Raw genomic sequence first — 25705 nt, 5'->3', positions numbered from 1 at the left:
AACTTGCTGAGGGTGCACTCAATCCCACTGTCCATTTCGCCGACAAAGAAACAGTGCCAGTCCCAATACTGACCCCTGAGGAACGCCACTGGTCTCCACTCAGACATCAAGCCGTTGACTGTAAACTCTTTGAGTGCGACCATCCAGCCAACTCCTTATCCACCGAGTGGTCCATCTGTCAAATCCATGTCTCTGATTTAGAGACAAGGATGTTGTGTGGAACAGTGTCAAATGCTTTGCACAAGTCCAGGTAGATGACGTCTGTTGCTCTTCCCTTATCCACCAATGCTGTAACCCCGTCGCAGAAGGCCACCAAATTTGTCAGGCACAATCTGCCCTTAGTGAAGCCATGTTGGCTGTCACCAGTCACCTCCTTATTTTCCATGTGCCCTAGCATAGTTCCTGAAGAGCAAGTCAGGTAGGCAAACAGCTCTCCGCCTGCCCAGGCAACAAAATAGCTCAATCTGTAAGCCACTTGCTCTTTCCATCTCCTATTCTGTAGAACAAAAGGAAGCTAGTTAATTAAATACAGCACAGATAAAGAAACAACATAGAAGATGTATGTTACAACTGTGCATTACCGCATTTTTATACTGACATTGGTACCAGAGCAGGAGCAGAAACACTCAGGTCAACTTTACAGTTGGTATATTCTGACTCTAATGCTTACTTTCTATTATTTCAGAAAAAAAAGAAAAAAAAAAATCATAAAACTACCTACACATCATCAGAAAATAATAATATTCAATATTCCATAGTACTGGTAATATGCTAGCCGTGCCTGTACTTTTAAATAAGTGGCCACTCATCAGACAATGAGCTCCTGATGAATGTATCCACATTTTAAGCAACTGTGACTCCAGGATCTCAAAATCAACGCATTTCAAAGCAGACTGCCTCTACAACATTCTCATACCGTGCAGTTATAAGTTCAATTGTCTCTTTTCATGACATGGAAGAAAAAAAAGAAAACAAAAAGGAAAATTATTAGCAAATTGAAAATGTGATCCTGCAGTTGAAAGCAGTACTTGGAATACATTTGGAATTAGAGCTTTGTTTCACTTTAGTGATGCTCAATTTCTGGTTTAGGTTTTTTATATAATCACCACAAAATAAGGTGCACAGCTTAAATGAGGGATAAGGAAACTAAGTTTGGCATAAGTGATTCAACTACTACCAAGTGCTTGAATAGTCAAATACTGTATCTCCTAGCAGGTCTCCTTAATGCATATCATGCATTTTTATCATGCCCTCTTCCACTGTGACTAATGGCCTTGAAGAAATTAGTTATCAAGTTTAGATTGAGAATTAATATCAGTTTGAATAAATCACATCAAATAGATACTTTGTCTGAACATTTGTACTTCATACTCATCTCTCAACAGTTTTAGAAAGTACCTGTTAATTTATTTCACATACATATATTTACATTGGAAGAAATTCACAACACTGAAAATACAACATTTACACATTCACAGATATACAGTTTTGCACTGTCGCCCCTGTTAAGACCAGGCACTCAGCTTTTCTATCTTTGCAATAATGACAACATCAATTCTTAGCAGATCAAACAACTGGTAGGTGTGGTGGCTTTTAAGAAGCATCATTCTCTGTATGTGGTGGTTATATTCTTCAAGCTATTAGATGGCAGGTTATTTCACTGAAGAAAAAAGCCTCTTGCATGTCATTTGCATAAGCTTCTATAAATCATAAGCATAGAGGTTTATCTGTTTCTGGTTTACCATGCTATCAGCAATCCTTACTCTATAAAGTTCAGTTATCCTTGTAGTAGTTATTAAAGTTGATTCGCAGTAGAAAGTCTTCCAAATGTGGTTGGTATCCTCTATTTACAAGCTTTGTTACCACTGGAAGACAAATAAAATAAGCTTAAACTAAGATTCATATTCTGAAGTCAGCCTTGACAGTATCTGTGCATTTTAATTTAAAAAAAAAAAAAGCCTAATGCAGAAATTGGAAGACAATAGAAACAAATCTGTATTTTTGCGTAAGAAAGGTCCAGTATCTCCTTCTGGAATTACAAAGTATTTCAAATAAGATGCAAAAGAAAGACTACGTGTCAGTTCTAAGTGAAACTGTATTATTCTAATAAGGAAATGTTTTCTCAAGTTGCTTTCACAGAAAGACAGTGTGTTCTTATCATAATTTCAACTGACCAGGAAGCATGTTTAGGTCCTCTGGTGACCTCTGTGAAAGAAGAATCTCTGCTGAAGTTTTCTTGAGCAAAGTCCATTGTGAGAGAGAAAACCAAAGAGAAATTCCTGGGACAAACCCCTCAAGCTCTATGAATGAACAAACTGACTGCTCCAAACATCCTTAATAACAAAGGAAAAAAGGCAATAGAAACTCCCTAAGCTCATAAACATCCCATGCACTAATATAAAGGAAATTAGCAAGCAGTAGTAACATGCAAGGAAGAAGGGAAAGTGTATAGTTAGAAGTTAGGGCCTGAGCCAAAGCCATTGAAGTCCAGACTGCTTTGTATTGGCTTTCAATGGATTCCGGATCAACCCATTGTGAAAGAGGGCATTTTACAATACACGGTGACTGAAGGTACAAGTGTAGATGAACAAGCACATATTTGTTTTGTAGTGCTTAATAAAGAGGGTGTAAAGAACTAGGTCACTCAGCAAATTTCCTTACGGAATGGTCTATTAATCTCTGTCCATGAAGCAACCATAGATCTCGTAGTATGGGCTTAGGTGGCTCCCAGAGGTGTTCTGACTTCCGGTAGAATTTGGAAGCAGCCATTCTAACTCATCCTGAAATATCTGGGTTTGGTCCTTTGACACCATTTTTGGACACCCTTAAAGAATAAAAAGGGCAGCTCATTTCCTGAAGAATATAGTCTGACTAGAAAATATTCTAGAAAAATAGATCTAAGGAAAACAGTTGTACTTCCTTCGGGAATTAAGGGTTTTCAAAAAAAAAAAAAAACCAAACCCAAACCCCATGAACCACCTTTGTACTCAGGAGAAGGATAAGTAACTTGTACTAAAAACACCAGCAAGATCTGAAAGGGAAATGGAGAGGAAAGACAGATAACCATTTTTTCACATTATAGGCTAAGCTGACAGTGAGAAGAAATTTTATCATGTTAAAGGAAAGAACATTTGGCAAATGATCTGTGCAGTTGAAAAACACTTGCCTGGAGCACTGGATATAAGCTCCAGTTAGTGCTAGGACGCTCTCTGAGCTTTAGTCCAACACGGGAATCAGAACTTTCAAATCTTGTAACAATGGTAATACTCAACTAATGCAGTTATATCTAAAATTACTTGTAAGTGGTATCTAACTATCATTGCTGCCAATAAAAAGTTCCAGAACTCAATTCCAGAGAAAAGAAAAATGTAAGCACACACATAGAGCTAAATACCAAATACTTATTTTGCAAATTAGCAAAAACTTATGGTCAGTTTTGGGATATCTGTTAGATTTCTTGTGTGGATGTTTTAATTGATGGATATGCAGATCTTTGCAAACCACAATAATGCAGTTTTCATTTGGGAACTACATTTTCTAACGCATGCTAAGTACACACATCTTCCTACTACTACGTTATACTTCCAAAACCTCTTTGTAATTTTTTCAGTTTTCAGTTGACCTTTTCTCCTATCTAGAATTTATGCAATTTCTTACCTTTGAATAAGAAGTGGGAGTAGTACTTGAAGGTATTGTATGACTGCTGCATCAGACCAAAGTTGGGATGAACAGCCATTTGCTTCCCTGCATCAAAGCTCCATGACTGAGAGATCAGCTGGCTGCGGAACTTCAAAATAAGGCTGAAGATGCTATGTATAATGTTCATCACAGGAGCTGCCTTCTCTGTCAACAGACCCCTAACAGAACAAAAACAACTTCAGAAAAGTAGTTGACATAATTTATTGCTTGTAGGAAAAAAATACAAAGGGGTGACAATCCTTTAGGTTTCCTCTTTAATTGCTTAAAAAAAAAATACACGAGACTGCAGCCAACTGTAATGGTAATTTTAAAAAAGGTGCCTAAACCTAAGTTTGCTTGCTCTTCCAAGAAACTGGTATTTGCATTGGTCATTTCTAGAATGACATCTGCATTTGCAAAACAGATGACATTTATAAACATTATCAACTTTAAATCAACAATTAAAAACTTTAATCCCCTCTCATCCCATCACCTGGTATCCAAACAGCAACTTTAGGCAAGTTTTTTCTAATTAAAACTGAAAAAGAGAGACATGAAAGCACAGATTTATTTTCTTGTTTATAATTTCTGTTTCTTATCACCTCTTCTCCCCCCATCTCCCCACTTTATCATTCCAGTGTATGCTCTTTAAGAAGAAACCAGATAAACCCTAGCTTCTCTTCTCTTATTCACACCACTTTCTGCCTCATACACAGTAAACAAAGGGCTAAAAGCTTGTGATTCCTAGAAGACAGATGTCTCTTGCACTGCTCATAAATTTGGACAGAGGCATCAGGTCACATTTGTTCCTTCAAAGTCCAGTCCTCGTCACTGCACATATATTAAATGCATATACAATGTATAGAAGCATTTTACAATCCTTCAGCTAGGCTTACTTGTGCACACTACTCATGCTGAATGAAACAGCGTTAATTTACAAAGGCTATGCCAAGGATGGGGTGAAGAAAAACAGAACTGTGGCAAGTGTGCCCTTAGTCTTCAGGTTAGAGCTGTCTTAGTAGACTTAAAGCTTGCGGAGGCAGGGTGAACTGGAGCTGGAAGCAAAACCAAGGAGTCTGGGGAAATGAAGAGGATGGGTAGCTGAAGAAAAGCATTAAAGTATGGACCTCATAGTGTGCCATGAAGTTTGTTTCTCTTACATAAGAACACTTTCATATGTAAAGACTACTTAGTGTGTCAGGTAGAAATCAGTTTTGCACAGATACGTTAGGCTATACTGGCCGTTCCATTAACTTAAATATCTGAAGTAAAAATAAGTATAGTAACTTGCCTGAAGATTGCTTTGTTGAGGTATTCAGCATGTGTTCTATGAATTTCTTCCAGGTTGCCTACAGAAGACAGTTTGTTTCCAAATTCACACCATGTAACATGAAGAATCTGATTAGCAATGTAACCTTGAATAACTTTCACAAAATGCTGCATTTCATGTTTATACAGCTGGAGCTGTCGAAACTGAACAGAATTTGATGCATGACTCACTAAAGCTGAAAATAAAAACAGAAATATATTATCATCAGCACCCATGGAGACTGTCTAAAATCAGGGTTTTTAAAGAAATGAAGGTTTCTGTTAGTAGAGTCTGTTTGAAATGCCAAGGAAGTTTCTTCTAAAAAATGTGGCTTTTGCAGCTTGATGTGACTGTTTATAAGCAATCGGCTAGCACAGGGTGCTAAAAGCATTTTAAACGGGACGCTCTCTAGTTCACTTATTATACTTACCAGTGCGTTTTAAGTGAAACCAAACATCCTTGAGAGTCCACACCATGTGCTTCAGCTGAAGCAAAAAGGAGAAGATCTTGTTGTATTTATTCATGCAGCTCTCAGTAATAACAATGTTCAGAGGCCAGTCAACCTTCAAGAAATAACAGTGCGGATCATACTATATTTTTGTATTAGAAATTATAAGAATATTTCAGATACAAGTATTTCAGGGACATACAAATTAATATATGTATTGTAATAATGTAATGCAATGGCTAGGGTAAGTAAATCCTGTAATTTCCATTACACAATTTTTTTACTCCTCTTAAAGCTATTCCATTATTAAGAACGTATTCACTCTACCATGGTCTGTAAGAACCACAGTATAATTGCAGTATTCTACCTTTCTCCACGCTTTCTTACCTTGTACCTTAGCTCTAAGCAACTCAGAGCATCCGGTGCATTGGGCTTGAACACTTCTGGAAGATACTTGAGGGCAAAAGAAAGATTGGAAGCAAGCTGGGTGTCACCATGAAGACTGTACTGTAATGCTTTATTTAGGATAGAATTAAGAACCAGTGGATTCAGCAATTCACCAGGTGTTTGTCCTGATCCAAGCTAGGGGTAAAAAAAAAAAAATATCATAATTACACAGAATTAATAAAAAGTCTTGGCTCCTGAACACAGGTAAATTAAAACAGAATGGTAAAGTGGTAACTATCCTGCTTGGCTCCACCATTCTGACTGGAATTTTCTGCTTCTGCCATAGGGATGCATAAACAGCCTAACAAGCAACTTCTGAATGATTTGCTCTTCACAGCATGAAGGTAATCTCATACCTGTACTGATTTATTTTGGTATGTTGGACTGCAGTTTGCTGTGGTTCAGAAGCTGCTACAAATCCCTAGTGCAGGGAATACAGGCTTTAGTGGGGCAGAAAGCCAGTGACAGGACTGACATTATCTATCTGACTCCAATCTGCCTATGTCATCAACTCAGCACCCTTGGAGGTTTACAAATAAAGCTATTCATCAAGTCTAAATCCCCAAGTGCTTTCCCTAGTTGGGGCTAAAGCATTCTTAGGATTCAGAGAAATGCACTAACTATCCTACGGCCACGTATCTCCACTGGCAACCAGCTACACTAACCCAGGCTATCCTTCCTACCTTGCTGTCTTCCCCACAAACACAAGGGTAAGTCATGAAAATACTGTCTCAACAGAGGGCCCAGCACTCTCTTCAGATGCCCTCCCATCTGCTCTATAGGATATCTGAGGTAAGAGTAGGTATTTTGCAACACAGGCCTTTCCACCGGATTTTAGCAAATGGCAACGGGCTCTTCCAGCCTTGCTGCCAGCAGATGGGAGGGGACACAGCAACAGTGCAGCAGTTTTCACAGAAAAGAATGAAGTACCCTTCCACGACTGCTTATCTGTCAAAGTTTCAAATTATCCTCCTCAATGTGCCAAATCCTTGTACTCTCTCTATGGCTGGGATTAGCAGTAGGAAATATTACTCTCTTCCTTGGGAATGCCTTGGGTATGAGCATCCCTTCTGAGCAAAGACCTTCTTTTGCCTCAGTCCTTAAAATGTTAACAGAGTTCCTTGCTACAAGACTTCTCAGCAGGGCACAAAAAGAGGAAAACGGCACAAGCCAGGATTGTAATTCACGCCATTCCCTCATTCCCTTCCAAATTAATCCAGAGGTATCAAGGTAAAACAGACAACCCAAAAACAAGGGTTAAGATAACAAAGCAAATACCTTCTCAAACAACAGGTCACTGAGCGATTGAGCAAACTCCCCGTCTTCCATTAACAAAAAGTGTCTCAGTGCTTCAAAATGCTTCTCTACATTCAGTTCCACAAAGTAGTAATCAACTATTGCTTTGTTCACAAGAGAAACACTAAGAATAAAAACAAAGAAAAAGTATTATTCTTACAAGCAACTCCTTCCTTACTGTTAACATTCAGCTGTGGTTACATCAGATTAATGCTCCAGTACTTAACTCTGATATCCAAGACAGGATGATATTCACATAAGCAAAAAAAATGAGACAAAAAAAAATCTTCATCCAGAATATACCAGAATTAAAACCTACCACTTCACATAACTGGGTTTTGAACAGTACTGGGGAAGTATTTTAAGACCGGCTACATATAATGATCTTTAGAACATGCTGGTGGGCCTGAAGCAACATTTTAGCAATAACCTTCTGTCTTATCTCTGTCACCTACATAAACAGATTAAGAAAGACTATCAAATCCCTGAGAAGAATATCCTAATTAGTAAAGCTCTGACACTAGATCTTTAGGGCAGATCTATACTACAGTTTGCAGTATAGTGTAGGTATTCAAGCTAGCTTTAAATAATTTAACTTGCATATCAGGGATAGGCTAATTCTGCCAGCACACAACTCAGGCTCACTTATTTCGCTTTGCTGAATACATGAAACTGCATACAGATTATTCTGGTAGCCCATCTGGATGTTTAAAACTAAGTTAGATAATTACGTCTTTCTACATTACACCAAACTTTGAGTATAGCATACTCAGTTAGTAAACAGAAGTCCAAACTTACAAGAAAGTACATTCTAAAACAGGAAGCATTTCAACACATCTGCGAATAACTTTTTTCATGACAGAAGCCAATCTTGTACATAATAACAAAACCTTTTCTTTAAAATACCATTAGACAGACTACTAAAACGGTCCAACATATATAGGGTTTCTCTATATATTCCAATAGCAACAAGAACAGCTTCTGTTAAACTTCAAAACAGCCTTGAAGCTGGAGTTCCCTTAGAAATATAAAATATATCCTGATCAATATGCATGAGCTTTCACATAATCAAAAGATTTTTCTTTTTTTTTCTCCTTATCTTTCATCTGCCAAATAAAAACTAGCACAAACATTATAAATAATACACCTCCTTTTTAAAAGAACAAGGAAACCAATGGTGTCAAAACCACTGCAGCGCAATCCACAAGTCTGAGAGCAAACACTTCCCTCCAAGCCCTTGTATTTCAAATAGACCTTCAAATTTTTAATATGCACATAAAAATGTAAGTTTATGTTATTAATTATAGTAAATCTGAACTTTTTAGTTAGTAACAGACCACCCACTGAACCACTTCTGGGAGCAAAGAGAAAATTTAAGAGAACAGATCTATGTGCAACTCTTGTCTCGAAAAAGAACTAATAAAGAACATGACATTAATTGCTCAATTATGGATTCATTATTTCTAACAAATACTCACTGAGATACAAGTGGAGCAGTAATAGAACGTTTCATCAGCACTGGCAGAGACAGGAGCTCACTGAGCTGTACAGCCGTTTCATCTGTTGCTGACTGTACCATAGGATCCACAGGAAAAGTGTACGATCTTGGTATCACATGATGCAAGAGATGAGAAACTGGTAGTTCTGCTAAATTTAAAAATATATAAACATTGTAAGCTAAGCAATTTTTATATATTTATTATATAGTATAATATATAGTATAGCATTTATATATAGTATAGTATTTATAATATATAGTATAGTATTTAGTATATTTAAGCAATTTGATAATCTGTTTCTATTAAACTCTACAAACCCCTCTAGGTTAGAAAATCATAATGTGTCAAAATGTATTTCTCATCTTTGTGCCTAGAAGCAAATTGTTTGGTTACTGCAGTTCATAATATTGGTAATTTACTGGTAATTTGGGTATTTTTTCTGGGACTCAGCTTTCTTGCTCAAGTTTACCACATCTTCTATTGATCTACTGTTCCAACAGTTCTACTCACACATCAAATCATAACTATCTTGATATTTTTCAATACAATACTGATCCGATAAGGCTCTCAAATAAGCTTGTTCTTTCTTCCATGTATCTTCCTCTCCCCCTTCCTCCTCCTTAGTCTTGAGAGCATTAGCTTCAGAAGGTAAAGTTTCTTGAGGCACAATATCTTGTGGAATTGTGTTTTCAGGTTCTTCTGCCTAAAACAAAAAAATGGACAAATTTTATGAGAGATTCTGGCTTTGTCTACTTGCACGTAATGTGTTCTTACACGTAATTGACTAGTTGTTCCAACTGAAAATAAAAAAGCTTACTCACCTGTACTTTTCTGACATGTAAAAACAATATGGTATTACAGTGATTACTAGATTAGGACAGAAATGTGTTACCTTAACTACCAGTGTGTTTAATACTTTGAAGGAAAAGGAAGTCTTCTTGACAACTACTTTGTTTCCTACCTGTAAGCTCTGTGAGGAATCTGGAGAAGGGTCCTTGTTGACCACATTTGGAATTACTGCAATCACAAGCAAATTAAAGACAGCATTTACTTAGACCTGCTTATAATACTTAGTTCATACTTCAGATCTGGTCCCAAAGTTCTTCAAAATTTCTCTATAGACTATCACAGAAACAACCACCCCAGTAACAGTCCCTCCCCACAGTCCCACTCACACACTTCTATGCGTGTTCTCTACTCGAGATCACATGAGGTCCCATTTCACAAAATTTCAGACTAGAATTTTTTTAATGCTGTTTCTTGTACATAGGAAACAAGACTAAGCTCAAATTGTTTCCTCTGAATTCTCACAGTGTCTGAAAAGTTATGCAAGAAATTAAGTAATAAGTATCCACTTTGAACATAACCATTTACAGTTACTTTCATGAGCCCTCAAATGCTGACTGAATAAACTTAATTTTATTTTACCTTCTTGTTTCTCTTTCATTGTATTTTCTTTTTTGTCATCTTTAATATTAGCATCAGGAAAGACTGGAACACTGTCAGATGACTGTGACTGAGGTGAAGTCTTTTCCTTAACTTGTGACGTTTTTGCTTCCTTTCTGCTTCCTTCAGCAGGAGGTAATTCTTCACTGTACAGAAGTGTCTGAACCGTGGAGTCAGAAGGACCAGAAATGGTTTTACGATGAGGTATTGGATCATTTTCTGTAGATGGGGCCCACTTCCCTATTTGGATGCTTGACTGGGATGCATGACCAAACGGGCTCCAACGAGATTTCAAAGGCTCTGTATCTGAAACCAGTTCTCCAATTTTGATGTGCGACTGTGAAGCATGCCCATGGATGTTCCAACGAGGTCTAGCTGAGACCACCTCTGACATGTTTTCACCAATCTTGATATTGGCATCAGATGCATGACCGTAGATGTTCCATCGAGGCCTTGTAGGAGCTACATTTGACACATACTCTCCAATCTTAATATTGGCTTCTGAAGCATGTCCATGAATGTTCCACCTAGGCCTTGAGGGCTCTACCTCTGATGCATATTCCCCAATTTTAATGTGAGCTTCAGAAACATGCCCATGAATATTCCACCGGGGTCGGCTAGATTCAACTTCAGAAGTATAGCTGCTGATTTTTATATGGGAGTCTGAAGAATGCCCGTAAGGACTTGAATGTGGCTGGTAAGTGTCCACATAAGGTACATATTCTCCCACTCTAATGTTGGCATCAGATGCATGTCCATGAATATTCCACCGAGGCCTTCTATACTCCACATCAAATACATTTTCTCCAACTCTAACATGTCCCTGCCAAGCTGCAGATGGTCTGAGAACTGTATTAAAATCATACTCCTTTTGCTGATGCAATGGTGCATTGTCTTCTTCCAGTGCTCCTTTCAAGACAGGCTGATTTTCACTTACTTGAGAAGTCTCAGAAAGGTCTGAGTTAATATTTCGGAATGCTTCATCTAGCAAAGATCCTTGTATGCTAATGGCAACAGGTTGTTCATCCTGTGGCTTTGATAAGAAATCTTCTATATTCACATTGGATTCAGGCAAGGAATCAGCACTGTATAGAGGACTACACGCTTTCTCTGAACTTTGGAAACTGCTTTCAGATCCTACTGCTTTAGGCTGAAAATGCTGATCAGCATTACTACTTGTCAGCTCTGGCATGGGCAGTGCTTTGTCAGCAGAAGTAGCATATTCCAGTCCAGGCTCAGATTCTTTTATGCCAGCCGTCTCACTAGAATGCAGAGGTTTCAGAGATGACACCTAAAAAAGAAATAATTATTACACTGTATGGCTAGTCACATAATCAAGCTACTTATTAGATCACCACTTTATTACATGTAAGATTTAAAATTTTCCAATTTTTCAGATGTACTACAAATAATGTGGTAACTACTCACCCTGCTGTTACAGTGAACCTTGTGTTTACTAAACTGAAATGAACCATGAAATGAACTCCCTTGAGGGAGATTTGAACAGCAACCTGGAGTTTATGTAAGAAAATAAACTCACCTGTGAATGTGGATCTTTCACAACAGGGTTTTTATCTAAAGCCAGCTGGCACTGTTTATAAGGAATAATATCTAATTTTCTCCTGTAGTTTCCATCTGGAAGTTTTTCAAGCATTTCCTATAAGTAAAAATGACACAACCAAAAGTTTTAAAGTACCAAGTACCAAATTTTCTAAATTACATTTCTCAAATCTTTTCAGAAGATACCTCGATGCATTTTTGATCTTCTAACAGAAACTTAAGACGGGCTGTTTCCAACTTGTGTCGCTGGATTTTCCATAATGCTCTTTGTTCCCTACGGGCTGCATCATCAGAAAGTTTGCTATAATGGTCAATTAATTCTTGCCTAAATGAAGGTAAAAATAAAGCTAAGTTAAGATTTTAGCATACTGATTTTCATCTTCCCTTCTAAAGAATAAGGCCTCTTAGCACTTCAGAACTAAAAAGCAATTTTTTAAAAGTAGAAGCCATAGGCTTCAATCGCAGAGAAGAAACAGGTGGAGAAAACAGGACTGTATTCTTAGTCAATATGTACTTCTATAACTATTCTTAGTAGGTCACTCATTTATCCTAAGTATTTTTTAGATATAACAGAAGAAGTGAAATACAACTAGATGCATAACAAGAACAATTCAGATAACTATCAATCTAACTCCTCCGTCTGCTTTTTACTTCTGCTTTGACATACATGTGACCATATTTGCTGTGGACTCAGCTTTTAATTTTAAGACGTAGTTAAATTTTTTCCTGAAATTCTGATCAAAACAAAAACCAGACTGGATAGGGTTGGTGCAAATCAGTGGGTCCCAGATTTTGGGGCCACTAACCATTCATAAATCACAAAATTGCTCATAGATTACCGAAAATCTTTACATCCATCTTTTAACTGCAAACATTACCCTTGTAGAGCAATGTCTGGGAACTGCTAGTACCATAGATTTTACTGTACAGTAATTTTTCCTGAGGTCTTTATGATGGTTTTGGAGTATCTAAGCTTTGGGAGACTACTCAGATACACTTACCTTGCCTTTTTTTCCAGTTCTTCTTCTAAAGCTTTCAGTCTTTTTTCTCTCTCTCTGAGCTCTCGGGCATAGCTGAAATCATCATCAATCTCCTCTTGCTTTATTGCAAGGCGACGCTGCATAAATATTTAACACTTAAAAGCCACTCTCAATACCAGCTGTAACGCACACATCTGCAAGAAGTTCTTATTTGTACCCCATGAACTATTCATTCAACTTCAGTACAATAAATCAAGATATCCTTTCAATTATTTGCCTAAGAAATAGTTGGCCTTTAGAAACATACAGAAATACCTCTTGATCTTTTGCAAATTGCTCTTTCAGCTTCTGAAACTGTTCCCGTTTCTTTGCATCCAAAGCCATTCGTTCTGATATTTGTCGATCTGTATTACAATAAAGATATTGTTAGTTTACATTAACAAACCCACCAGAAAACACATGAAACACCACTGCAACTTACCATTAATGGCTTTTAGTACTTTGCTAGCAGTTTCTCGAGCATGAAAAATTAATTCTTGTTTGGCTATTTCCATGCGCAAATCCTGAAAAAAAACCCAAACAGACAAAAATACAGATGGGAATTTTTTCTATTTTAGACTTGAAAATACACTCTTGCAAAGAAAGGTGCATGCTTTATAATGCTTATTAATCTACGATTATAGTACAGAAATATGAATAATGAAATTCATTAAATGGAAAGTCTATAAACTAATATTGAAAGTTAATACTCCAGACCTTACAACAAACCAAATCCATCTGATATATGCACTACACCGATGGCATCTGAAAGACAGAAGTCTCTTTATAACTAAAGAGTTCCAAAAAAACACTTAGCTATGCAAATTACAAAAAGAGTCTTATCTGGTTACTAATTAGCTTGTCACATTTGTTAAATTAGAATCTAACAATCTTTTCAGTAGGAGGGCAAATCTGCTGCTGCAAAGAACTAAGATGGAAGTCCAAAACTCATTTAAGATATGAAAATGCCAACAAATGACAACACGTCACCTATACTTTAGAAAGTTATATTAAATAAATTTTTTTGCTGTGGTAACAATTCAAACAGGAATTGACCAATGAAAAAATTCTGACCATGAATACAAATTCTTTCAAAGTTATAACAAAAACGAAAAATGAGCATTTAAAAAAAAAAATCCCAACAATAAGGTCTTTATTATTTTATTCATTTACCTTTTCCTCCTTGCTAATGGAACTGTACCGGGCAATTCTTTCCATTCGACCTACATACACTGCACAATCTCTCTCTATTTCTTTGAGCTCCTCAAGTGAAAAAATAACTGAAATCCGGGGAACAGGTATATCTGACCAACATATATAATGCTGAAAAATGAGAAATTTCCTTTTAAATACATTTTTTAAATTGTAAAATGTTATATGAACTCACATATTTTTTGTTAAATTAGCAACTAGCAATTCAAGATACTGGAACAAGCCTCCACACAGGATCTAAAATTTTTAATAATATCATCGGGTTTTGCATTTATATAATTCAAAGTAGGAGACAGAGTTATAATGTTCCAGAAGTTGGATCACAAGTCAAGTTCTCAAGGTCCCCCTCTTCCCCACTGAATTGGACAGGAATCTAAAATCAGATACATACATTTATACTAGTAATGTTCTAAATGCCTAAAATTTTGCTTTTCTGAATATCCAAATTAATTGAGCCTGAGTAACTCAGTGCTGAATGCATCTCTCCTATCAAAAGTTAGGTTTTGTTCACTTATACTCCCCTCAGATCCCCACTTAACAGGAACTGTCTGGAACATGACACATACTTACAGGAGAGAGCTCTACACAAGACATAACTCTGAAAAACATGGCCAGTGCACATCACAGAGTACCCGTTCTCTAAGCTAAGTATCTTAGGTCTTTCTGCTCCACCTCAACCTCCCTAAATCTCTGAAGCTGTTCTACTCAGTGCAGAAAACAGGTAAGTGAGCTTTAAAAAAAGAAGAGTGCATAGGCATGCTCACACTAGATTCCCCAGTCTACCGGTAAAAGCCAGAACAGGGGATGCCCAGAGCTGTGTTCCTGGGACTGTGTCAGCCTATGCAAAATGGAAGAGCCAGCTGTTTAGGGCATTATCATGGAAAGGGATGAAATGTGACGGGCACTCTCAGACAGATGGAAGATGATTGAACCTGGGTGCCCCACATTCTGGGGGAATGTTCTATCTATTAAGATACTGTTAGTGACTGATAAAGCTGTAATTTATAATGAAAATTATGGCCGACACTGTTTTATAAAAAGCCCAGTACTACTGGCACATCTGAGTCATGGTTTGAGAACGCTTATCAGAGCAGACACAGGAGAACTAGCAGAGGGTCATCTCACTTGAGATATTAGGCTTATGCCTGATATCAGATATCTGATACTGAGCTGCTCAGCTCTGTCAAGACTGGGCAGCTCTGATCTTAAAAAGAAAGAGAATATAAGTTACTTGGGAAAGAGCGCCTATAGACACCTCTGTGGTTGTTCCATTGTTAGACATACATAGAGAAGAGGGAAGACACAAAGTAGTTTTAACATAGTTCTCTTATCAAGGACAAGACTCGTTCTACAAAATATGAATAAACAGAACTATTTAAACACTTCTTGGAAAGGTAGTGATAGAGCTGAAATACAAGAGCTATGCAGAACTGAATCAAGACCTGGTAAGAGAGGCATCTTTAAACCAAAAAATAGTAGTGTAAGTTGTGTGAAAAATGGAAGGCACTTGCTTGGAAGCCTAAAACATTTCTGCTTTCAATACAAAGGAAAATAAGAAATATAGCATGTGCATTGGATATGATAAATTTGATGCTGTTAAAAATTTATATTTCTGCAGTGAGGTGTTAGCAAGTAGAGTGGATAATCAGCTCACAAGTATCTGAGTGCAATTAATTGCCTTTCATGAATCAACATCCTACTTATGCAATACCAGTTTTCAATAAAGGAACAAACTTGCTAAAAACCTAGAAACTTGCTCTAAAGAGACATGATTTTCTCAATGTAATAGGAAGGAACCAAACCAAAACTTACCCTAGGACAGCACAATTTCAGTAAATTTATGGTTTTTCCACATATGTATACATCATTAGCAATATGTTTAAGAAATACAGGGACACAATCTTCTACTTCTTTTGAAATCAAAACATAACCATGAGTCCAATAATGTTTATCTACATATCAAACAAAAAGAGGAAAGTATGTGTTTTTAATTATTTAATTAACAGCACAAATTATATAAATTAGAAATGCTCCATATACATACTGTACCTCTGAAACAAAGATAATCCTCATTCACCTGGATCATAAATTCTCCATAAACATCTCTGAATACACCACTGTATACCCAATCATAGATAAATCTAAAAAAAATATAATTGTACAATATTGAAAATCAATCCTCTCGCCTTCTCAACTTTATTATAACCAAACAGTAAGTATATTCTTTAAAACATCAAAACACACAAGCTATAGGCAGGAGAAAAAAACCAGCAATTAAGTGCTGTCACACTGATATTTAAAGATACATACAGGATTGTGTCTCTACATTTTTCTTAAAAGAAACCATGTTTATATAGAACATTGCAGTGATAATTAGTTAGAGATGAAAGAACATTGCCTTAATTAAAACAATCTTTTACTAAGTACATATTAAAAGTCTCTGCAAATCTTTGCAGCACATCAAAAGCATAGGGAAAGATAAGAAGGAAGGATTCATTTTAAAGAGAGGTAACTTTAGCAAAGAGAAACTGAAAAGGTATAAAACAAAGATGCAATACCAAGCACTTTTTCCCCAGACCTAGAGACAATTTTAGTATACGTGCAATAATGAGAAATACTATTTTGGAATATTTATTCATGCTTTTTCATATTTCCTCTGTGTGAAACCAAACTTCTGAAAAAATAAAAAAATACAATTATCTGAAGCTATAGATAAAAAGACTCAGAGCATCTTGAAGCTAATCCTTTCTTTTCTTACCCGTTGCAATACTAACGCTGTTTCTAGACGTTGGGTCAGTGTAACAAACAGGAAGCATTCAGCACAGGAACTACCGTCCAGTAAAAAGTTAAGAACTTTTAAAGTGTTCAATCTGATGCTTCTATGATTTATTTGAGCAACAACTTCTATTATTTAATTTCTCTCAGGTTAATAAATGAGTGGGATAACACTTTCTGCAGATAATGGAGGCCTCCCTCCATGGCAGCCCTGATTGTATATGATTGATGTTTCAATGGACATTTGCAACAAATTTAAGAGTCAATGCTGTAAGTATAACATACTAGCAAGCATACTTTCATATTTTTTAGCTTCCTTGTGATGTCATGACATCCTGCCCTTGGTATTTCAGAAATCTGACTACCTTCTATAAATTGCAGGTCAGGAGCTGTGAAGATATTTCAATGAGTCTTCTGGTAAATCCGAAATTAAATTTCTCTGAAGAACATTTTATGTAGAAGGAAGAAAAAACAAGAAGGGTGGCCATGGGAGGAACATTAAATTTGAGCATTTTGACAGATTTTGGTTTTCTCTTTCTAGTATCATTACATCTATTAAGTATCATTGTAAACTGATGATGGACTACAGCTATAATGCCTCTAAATAGCTATTTAAAAAAAATTAGCATCTCTTCAGAAGTCTATAAACTAACAATTTCTAAATTGATGTGCACTGCTTAACAAAACTGTTGCAATCCAAGGAACTCTACTTCCTATTGTTAGTTAGTTACATCTACATAATGAACAACAGATTTTTTTTTTTTTTAATTTTTGCTTACTGAAAAGCCCACAAGAAAAAGACAGTGGAGATAAGCATGAACTTTCCCAGTTTGTGCAACACCAAGAGAAACCTGTTAGTTGCCAGTTTCAGGATTTTACTAGAAGTATGAGAAGAAAAAAAAAAAAGTTTATGCAAGTCTTATATTCCAGTATGAATTTCCAGGACCAGTAGCAAAAAAGAAGTCTTATTCACATGTATTTATTTACTAATCTAGTCACACATAAAACCCTTATGTTGTTACTGAGCTGGAAAAGAGAGGGAAAGAAGGATTCAGCAAAATTAATTAATTTTAATATTATTTTGCAGATACAGCCACACCTTCTATCTTCTCTGAAAATGTTAAAAGTCATTGTTAAATTAGCAGAGTTACTCACTAGATTACTAACTCAGAACTGCTCTTAAACACAATTATGCAGAGAAAGTATGGACGCACCTTGTGTATGGTTCACAGCTTGTCTTCAACAAAGACAGAAGAACTGGATAATGTTCATTGCTACAGTTGTTGAGGGCCTCTTTGTACAGATACGAAAGCAATTTAACACCCTAAAAAAATTGAAAAATATTCTAATATTAGGCAACAAACTTCACGACAACTTTAATAACAAAACACTCATAAATATACAGCTTCACTTGTTTCACTGAACACAGAAGACGGGATTCATCTCACTTCCTCTAGCTGTCTGTAGTTAAGATCACTTTATCTGAGCTAGTTACCTCAAGCTCACTTTAAAGTCACTGGAGGGAAACAGGTATGTTTAGAGTTGGATTCACTTGACTTGCTACAAACATCTCCTTTAGAATGAAATGGAAGGCTTATTTTGGGTCCTGTGTTTACTTTAGAAATTGAAAACAAAGGACAAAATTCCAAATGTTAAAATGTCTGGAGAAAGGATCATAGCATTGTAAGTAGAGGTCCAAGGTCACATCTTTGGTAGCAGAGAGACCAACACTAAATTTTTTATGTAAAATCCTACCTAATTTTGAAGAATATTAACATTGTAACCCAAATCAAACATAAAAACATCAAATTAATTATCACCGTAGGAAATGAAGCACCAGCTCCACCACTGATCCCCAGCGCTGTTGTTCCTATGCCACAAAGTTCAGCTAAGTACCTAAAAAACAATATTAAAACATATGTAACAATTTCAACCAGAAGTCTGAGAACACAGTGATGAACTCTGCTGAAGCTAAACATCATACAACAACCCTACTGTATCAGCGGAATGATAACAGGGATAACAAAGAAACTGAATATAAAGACCGTACATGTTTTCCCTAGAATCTTCTAGAAAGAAAGAAACCTTTCTGTTAAAATAGAGGAAAAATACTGAAAGACTATGTAAGAATGCCCATGTAATATTGTCTCTTTTAGTGTATATGAAAAAATAGATTGCATTTTTTCTGCTATGAAAAGCTTAAATGTTTAGTATTATTCTCTTACCTCAACTGACGACCTAATTTTCTGAACAGAAAGCCAATTGTTAGAAGACTTAAAGTAGGAGGTGTTGACAAAACACAGGCTCGGTAATATTGAAGATACTTTCTCAGGCCACTTGTGAACGCCTAGTATCAACAGAAAATATTTAAAGTCTTACTGTTAAATTGTTAATAGTCTATCTATGTCTCACATCAATTGCATCACCGTGAAAACAAACTTTTTACTAAAATAATTTGCACACACAGGTAAGAGGGACTTGTATACCAAAGTAAGGGGAAAGTAAGAGTCCATGCAGCTTCAGACATTCAAATTAGCCAGATGACTCCTCTATACTCTTTATATATCCAATGCTCGGAGCCTGTACTCATGCACAGTATAATAAAGCATCTTGGTTCACCTTCTTTGAATTGCCCTTTGGGAGCTCCTCATTCTCTAACAGCTATAGTATGAACCTAGGGAAACCTCTTTCCTTACTTTCATGCCTAAATTGGATAATGGAAAAAACTCATCTAGAACTTTTGCTAACAGGACGAAGAGAGAGACCTTCTTATTCAATTTCTATTAACATTGCTGTAAATCAAATATTCAGAAGGAATACATTGTCACAACCAATCCTAACAATTCTATGCATTAGAAAGAGATAAAATCATCTGATATTACACAGTGTATGTACAGTTCAGCATAATATACAGAGGACTGACAGGGAAAATTTGCACTTAATTCTGAACTGAGAAAAAGTAATTAAAGCTATTAAGTATCATATTTCTCTATTTCGGTTTTTAAATATATATATTATATATATACAAACTGTATTAAGAAAGTCCTTAATATTTCATTTAATTTTATACATCTTAATGTATAAATATGTAATGTTTTTAAAACATCTAAAACTGATATTCCTTTAGTCCTCAACAGAACAACATCACACTTCAGGTAATGAAAACCTTTTATCATGTGTTTCAGTGCAAGCAAGACCTAAGCACACAGAGCTGTGATTTAAACACAGTGGCACTGTTCACTGCCGACGTGGGATGAGCATTACACTTAAAATGCTTAGCAGTTTTGCAGAATGCAGAAATTCCAGCTTTACACGAAATCAAAGTCACCTTCTCTATCTAAGATAACTGGCTTATTAAATCTACATGATTTAATACAATTGTTTTACCTGAAACACAAGTCCTTTGCTGTATGAAGAATCTAAAACTGGGTGAAGAGAAAAACGACTTAGTCGTGTGTAATAGGTTCCATACTCTGCAACTTCCGAGAGTAGGTTGTGCATTGTCTCTGGTGAAGTTCCAGATACATATACCCCCTCCTTTATCACAAATGTCTGAGCAGCCTAAAAGGATATAGGGAGGGAAAAAAAGGCAGATTCAAATATTTCATAGCTGTATTCTGATTTAAAATAGCAAACATTTACACACAAAAATAACAGCAGACATTTTCAGTTTAGATACTCTGGTGACTGAGACTATATAGCTAGGACACTGTGATAAACATATTAAATTGTAGCAAAATTTCAGGAGTGCGAATGGTATTTTCAAATATACAGAATAAGACTCATTATCTAATTCCTTAAAGAAAATCCAATTTAAAAAACTAGTTACATATCTATTTTCAAGTATTCATAAACCTATTTTCACTTAGAGGACTACAAATACTCTTAGCCTACTGCAATAACATCATTATTGCAATACATAAACACTGCCTTATTGCCATTAGGTCACATTCAACTTTTAACAGTATCCACAACTTCAAGATTTCAAAAGAAGCAAATGTATTGAAGAGGAAACCTCTACAAAGAAAAAAGGAAAAAGATGCGACTAAGAAGCGCAGTTAAACATCTTCCATACCTGATTGAGTGAAAATGTAGTGGATACCACACCAATGAGCACATTCAAGACATCCTTAACCAGTTCAGGTTCTTTCATTAGCACAAGCTGTGGAAGCTGAAGTACAGTATTACTAAACAGTTGCAATTCCCCTTCTCGAAGTTTGTAAAATTTGTCAAAAGCTTCTCTCCCAGCTTCAGTAAGATACGGTTCCTCTTTTTTACCAGGTGGGCTGTGCCAGAGAAAACACAACATTACAAGGTTATTGTATGAAAAGAAGGAAATGTATCTCCCAAAGAAAAAAAAGGCATTTCAGAATTTTACACAGCCAGTATTGACCACAGAAAAAGCTACTAGTAATATAGTACATTTTCAAGGGAATGTGCATTCAATGAAACTGTAGCCCAAACTCAGTACAGTGAAGAAATAAATAGGTAGGTAATGTGAACATCAATTCAGAGACAGAAACCTTGACAGAGAATTACCAGCTGCTTTTGTGGCTTTCCCTGACACAGTTTTCACATTGGGAAAATGAGGTCAATATATACCAGATTTCCAGGGTCCATGCAATACTAATACTTAAATATGTTAAAGAGCAATATCCTCAAAATGTTGTAATGACTTGTATTAACACATTTTAGCTCTTCCCAGTGAGGATTACTATCCCCTCCAAAACAATTTCTCCTTCCAGTTCTTCAAAAAATTCTGAATTCTAGTAGCATGTATTACATGAAAGCTGTCAGGCATATGGTCTACATTTGACTCTAAGAACCTTACAGTCTAAATGGTAGCAAGAAAAACTGTCTTGTACTAGGAACAAAGCTAGAGTGTGCTACAGGGGCTTTGAAAAATCAGATCAGGGAACTTCTGAGTTTCTGAGCTTCTCAGGCTTAGAGTTGAAAGAACACTGTGCAACACTGCAACAGACACACCACTAGATTATTACTTAAAATTACAGAAAACATACAGAACAAAGTTTCTCCAAGAATCAGGCACACCACTGCCTATCAGGAATGTAAGGAGGTACCTGCCATACCTGCCTTTTTTTTTTTTTTCCTTCCATTTAGGGAAGCTAGGAAGCTTTAACAGGGCTATGCTGAGCCCTCTCTCAGGACATGCATCTTCTACTCAACAGCCAAAAGAACTACAAGTCTAACTACACCATCAAGAAATCTGTTATAATAATTTCTGGTTTGGTACATTGTTGTAGAATAATGGGAGATAGCGGTTTAATTATTCTAGTGCTCTACAACTACCACTTTCTCTTTTGAAACTGAAATTATGGAATCATTTTAGACTGAGATAAATTAAATAGTGCATAAGAAGTCAGATTAATTAGAAAAATGTTGCATTTCACACAAACAGCAAGTGTTCCCATAATCCCTTCAGTGTTTTTGGCAAAGATAATTTTATCTCTTCCTATGAAACAGCTGCAATCTAAGAACTAGTTTGTTGAAATTACACGACCTTTATTCCTTTCTCAATCATTAATGCAGTATATTGAATTCTGTGAATTAAATATGCACATTTCACTATTTATACTGAGGTAATTTGGAACTAAGATGAAATGCACCTTCATACATTTGCATATGATGCATAGCAAGTTTGCCAGTAACATCAGACACATACTATCCAATTCTTTCCCAACATCTTCGTTTGCTGGGTCCATATGTAAGTACTGCATCCCACAAGTCTATGTCTGGAGTCATGCTCGGCTCTGACTGAGAATCAGGAGTCAGATTGGATGCTGACTGGAATCCCTCATCTTCTGACTGGTCTATACTTTGAGGAACCTGTCAGAGAGAGTTCAATGTTACACGTGGAAACATTTTACTGAAGAAACATATGCTAATAAAGACATTCTGCTATCACTCATGATCAAGCAACTCTACATGACTCAACCTGTGTTGTCCACCCTCCCTTTACATCTATTTCAAGTTTTTCCTGTAAGTACTCTGTTTGATAACTCTCTATGGGTATTAATGCCTATACATAAACCAACAATCACCATTAAAATAATATACTAAGTTTGTCGGTGTTAAACTTGAAACTTACTCCTTTGGTAAGCATATAGCTCTAGAAACTGAGAATCTAAGGTCTGGATATTCAACAATATGTAACAGTAATAAAATCATACTGCTCAGTATTTCATTTGAGCAAATGATCCAGGCCCTAATTCTTCAAATTTGTAAATATTTTGTTAACTATGACTAACATAGTTTGTTCCCTTATGCTTATTCATACGCAGAAAATCTGCAGTTGTCCTAACAGGGTATATGCCACATCCTCAATTCCCACTCAACAGAAGTTGTGTGTGCAGAACAGTACTCAATTTTAGTAAAAGACAATCACACCCACATAAAAAGCAGCATGTTCTTCAAGAAATCACAAATGTTCCAGTCTGATTGAAAGAGTACAGCACTTACTCAAAAAGATTCTGCCTCCCCTGAGTTACAACTTACATCCATATATGCACACTGAATGGCACAGGGGTTTTCTTTTTTAATGTGTCAGCCTTGAAGTTTCAATTAAGACCCTGAGTTAAGGGAATTGCAAGAGCTATCTATATGTTAAGTAGAGAGAACAAAATGAGGATTAGAAGACAGAAGTATAAAAAACCTACCTACACACAGTAAAAATGGAAAGAAAGAAAAAAACAACCCCAACAAGTTTAACTAGTACCTCTATGAGAATAAAACACAGCAAAAATAAATAGAATGGACAGCAAAAGGGGAAAAAAAGATACATGAAACTGTGCACACTGAAAAGGTAAAAGGACAGTGGGAACCAGGAGATCCAATGAAATACAGTAACTGAAAAAAATGTTTTAAGACACAACAAGCCAAGAAGAAAATACAACAAGTTAGGTAACATGATCTGAACAGTAAAACACATACATTCAGACAGGAATGCTTATGCAGTCAGGCTGAACAGTAACAAGTAAACAACAATGCAAAGGAGTTCAATATGCAAAGCAGGCAAAAATGCAAGCAAAAGATTACTAGGGTGGGGAAGGCACAGATATAGCTGATGGCTTAATTTCATAAAGCCTATGGCCACATGATGTTTTTTTACACAGTTGTAAGACAAGACCAAGGTTTTCATTGTCATACATCTCTGTATCCAAAAAGCTTATCTTGTTCTCAGCAAAGAAAAGGATCCCTGCTCCACTTAAATTCCAACACTGCATGCTTCTATTACAAATTAGACTACCTATATTTTAAACTAGAGTTTCAAAGTGGCATATTGAAGGCACGCACACACTCTTAAGTCCAAACCAAATGATACCATACTTTAATTGCAAGTCCAGACAAATCTGCATTGTCAGGCACTGGTGGCAAATCCAACTTGATGTCCATATCATACGTACGGCTATGGACAAGAGCACCGAAGAGTGAGACCCGCGTTTCTTTCTCATACTTGTCACCAGAAGGATAGTTCTGTGAGAACAACCCTATGGCAGGGAGTCCAGTGCCAGGTGCAGCCTCCATTATCTGAAGCGTCTTTTGAATTGTGTCATTGAACTGACATTCTTCGTTTGTTATTAGAGATTGTATATCAGCTTCAAATACACTTACATCATAATAATCATAACCCTGATATTTGACATTTCTCCCAACATATTTGTTGTTCAGAAAATAGTCCTTTTTTTGCGGTACAAGCTGAGGAGGACCCGTTCCAGCAAGCTGTACTAAGAGATCCAAGACAGAATTAACTTCAGTAAATGGTAAGCATTCAGCTGATTCCAGCTCCTCCACAAGACTCTCCAGTCTATCCGCTTGAGCACCTAGGCCACCAACTCTCAAGTTGAAAGACAGCATCAAAATTTTGTTTTTCACTGGAAGCCTGGAAACGTTTGACTGTAGCTTACGAGCCTCGTCTTGAAAAAGGTTTATGAACAGGGCATTATAAGCAACCCTTTTCAGATTTTGCTTAGCCCTTCTCTTGCTCATCTTCCGCCTACCCAGGTGGACCTTCCATGGCAAACCTGTCAAGTGCGCTTCACACAAATCATTGAACAACTGCGTAATGCTCTCCATTTCAAATCAAATCGTCAGGTTACAGCAGTTACAGTCTGGGTCTCTGGTTTCATGCGAAGACCTGGAAAAAAGACCGGAAAAGGAAGAAACACTCGTAAGGCGTAGGAAAAATTGATGAGTACGCTTCAACTTAAACTGAGACGGCCCAAAATGAGAGCGAAGAAAACTGACCTAGCACGTATTTAGGACACGAGCAATAAAAATAACACTATGACTTTGATCACCAGCAAAGTGATGGTGGTGCAAGCTTAATTCCAGACCCCGATTTTGCTCAGCAGACTGAAACAGAACAGAGAAGATTGTCCCCGTCTGATACAGCATTCACGTGGGAACACCTGCAAAAGCTTTACCGCTCTAGCTTTTCCCAGGAGACATCCTCCACCTCCCTCCCACCCGCGCCGTGCCCCCGGCAGAAGCCACGCGGCCGCGCAGAGAGCGGGCGAGAAGACGCGGGCGCTGACGGTGACGGGCGGCGCAGGGCTGGCCTGCGCGGCACCGGCCATCCCTGGGGCTGCTCTGAAGCACTCACCCCGTAGCTGCGGGGGGTGCCGGCACCACCCCGGGGCAGCTCCCGGCGGCGGGGGCTTGCCCTGAGGATCAAGCTGGGCCCAGCCCTTCCACCCCCGAGAACGGCGTGCCAGCCCCCTCCTCGCCGCCCCGCCCCGCCGGGGCACGGCCGGCAGCACCAGCAGCCTCCCCCGCGTACCCCCGCACCCCGCGGGGCTGCCCCGCCACCCCCAGCCCCTTCCACCCTTCCCCCGCCCGGGGGGGGCCCGGCGGACCCCGCCCCAGCGCTCCCCACCGCCCCTCGCCGTACCTGGGGCGGCTCTCCCGGGGCCGGCGGGCGCGGGACGCCGCAGCCGCCTCCTTCCTTCTTCCCTTCCCTTCCCTCAGCGCCGGCCGCCGACGTCACGCGAGCGCG

General features: G+C 37.5%; 1 protein-coding gene across 3 annotated transcripts; it reads right to left on the bottom strand.

The window, feature by feature from the left end:
• Positions 1-1385: 1385 nt before the first annotated feature.
• TUBGCP6 (tubulin gamma complex associated protein 6) lies at positions 1386-25702 on the bottom strand. 3 transcript variants are annotated; one of them, XM_052790857.1, is made up of 27 exons: positions 25601-25702; positions 24037-24844; positions 22373-22536; positions 20765-20975; positions 20077-20250; positions 18915-19036; positions 18510-18585; positions 17904-18013; positions 15964-16055; positions 15727-15866; positions 13876-14025; positions 13145-13226; positions 12979-13067; positions 12685-12800; positions 11870-12008; positions 11664-11780; positions 10106-11414; positions 9639-9694; positions 9188-9380; positions 8657-8825; positions 7161-7302; positions 5823-6017; positions 5418-5550; positions 4970-5183; positions 3658-3857; positions 2662-2824; positions 1386-1865 (listed from the first exon to the last, which is right to left on the bottom strand). In XM_052790857.1, the coding sequence occupies exons 2-26, from the start codon at positions 24781-24783 to the stop codon at positions 2673-2675; spliced, it is 5292 nt and encodes a 1763-aa protein (XP_052646817.1). In that variant the 5' UTR covers positions 24784-24844; positions 25601-25702; the 3' UTR covers positions 1386-1865; positions 2662-2672. The 3 variants fall into 3 exon arrangements, with proteins under 3 accessions (XP_052646817.1, XP_052646818.1, XP_052646819.1); XM_052790858.1 differs by lacking the exon at positions 2662-2824; XM_052790859.1 differs by lacking the exons at positions 24037-24844; positions 25601-25702 and having other exon boundaries at positions 22325-22392.
• Between the last annotated feature and the right edge of the window lie 3 nt (positions 25703-25705).

The sequence above is a fragment of the Harpia harpyja genome, chromosome 6 (genome assembly GCF_026419915.1).
Source record: "Harpia harpyja isolate bHarHar1 chromosome 6, bHarHar1 primary haplotype, whole genome shotgun sequence".
Lineage (NCBI taxonomy): Eukaryota > Metazoa > Chordata > Aves > Accipitriformes > Accipitridae > Harpia > Harpia harpyja.
This window is presented reverse-complemented; position numbering and strand designations above follow the sequence as displayed.

Bases quoted from the DNA above. Each gene is read 5' to 3' on its own strand.
- TUBGCP6 (XM_052790857.1), bottom strand. From the start codon at position 24,783: ATGGAGAGCATTACGCAGTTGTTCAATGATTTGTGTGAAGCGCACTTG. The intron at 18,014-18,509 runs GTGATAATTAAT...CAATTTTTTTAG, and splicing joins CTGGTGCTTCATTTCCTACG to GGTGTTAAATTGCTTTCGTA. The intron at 5,551-5,822 runs GTAAGAAAGCGT...TATTTCTTGAAG, and splicing joins GCTTAGAGCTAAGGTACAAG to GTTGACTGGCCTCTGAACAT.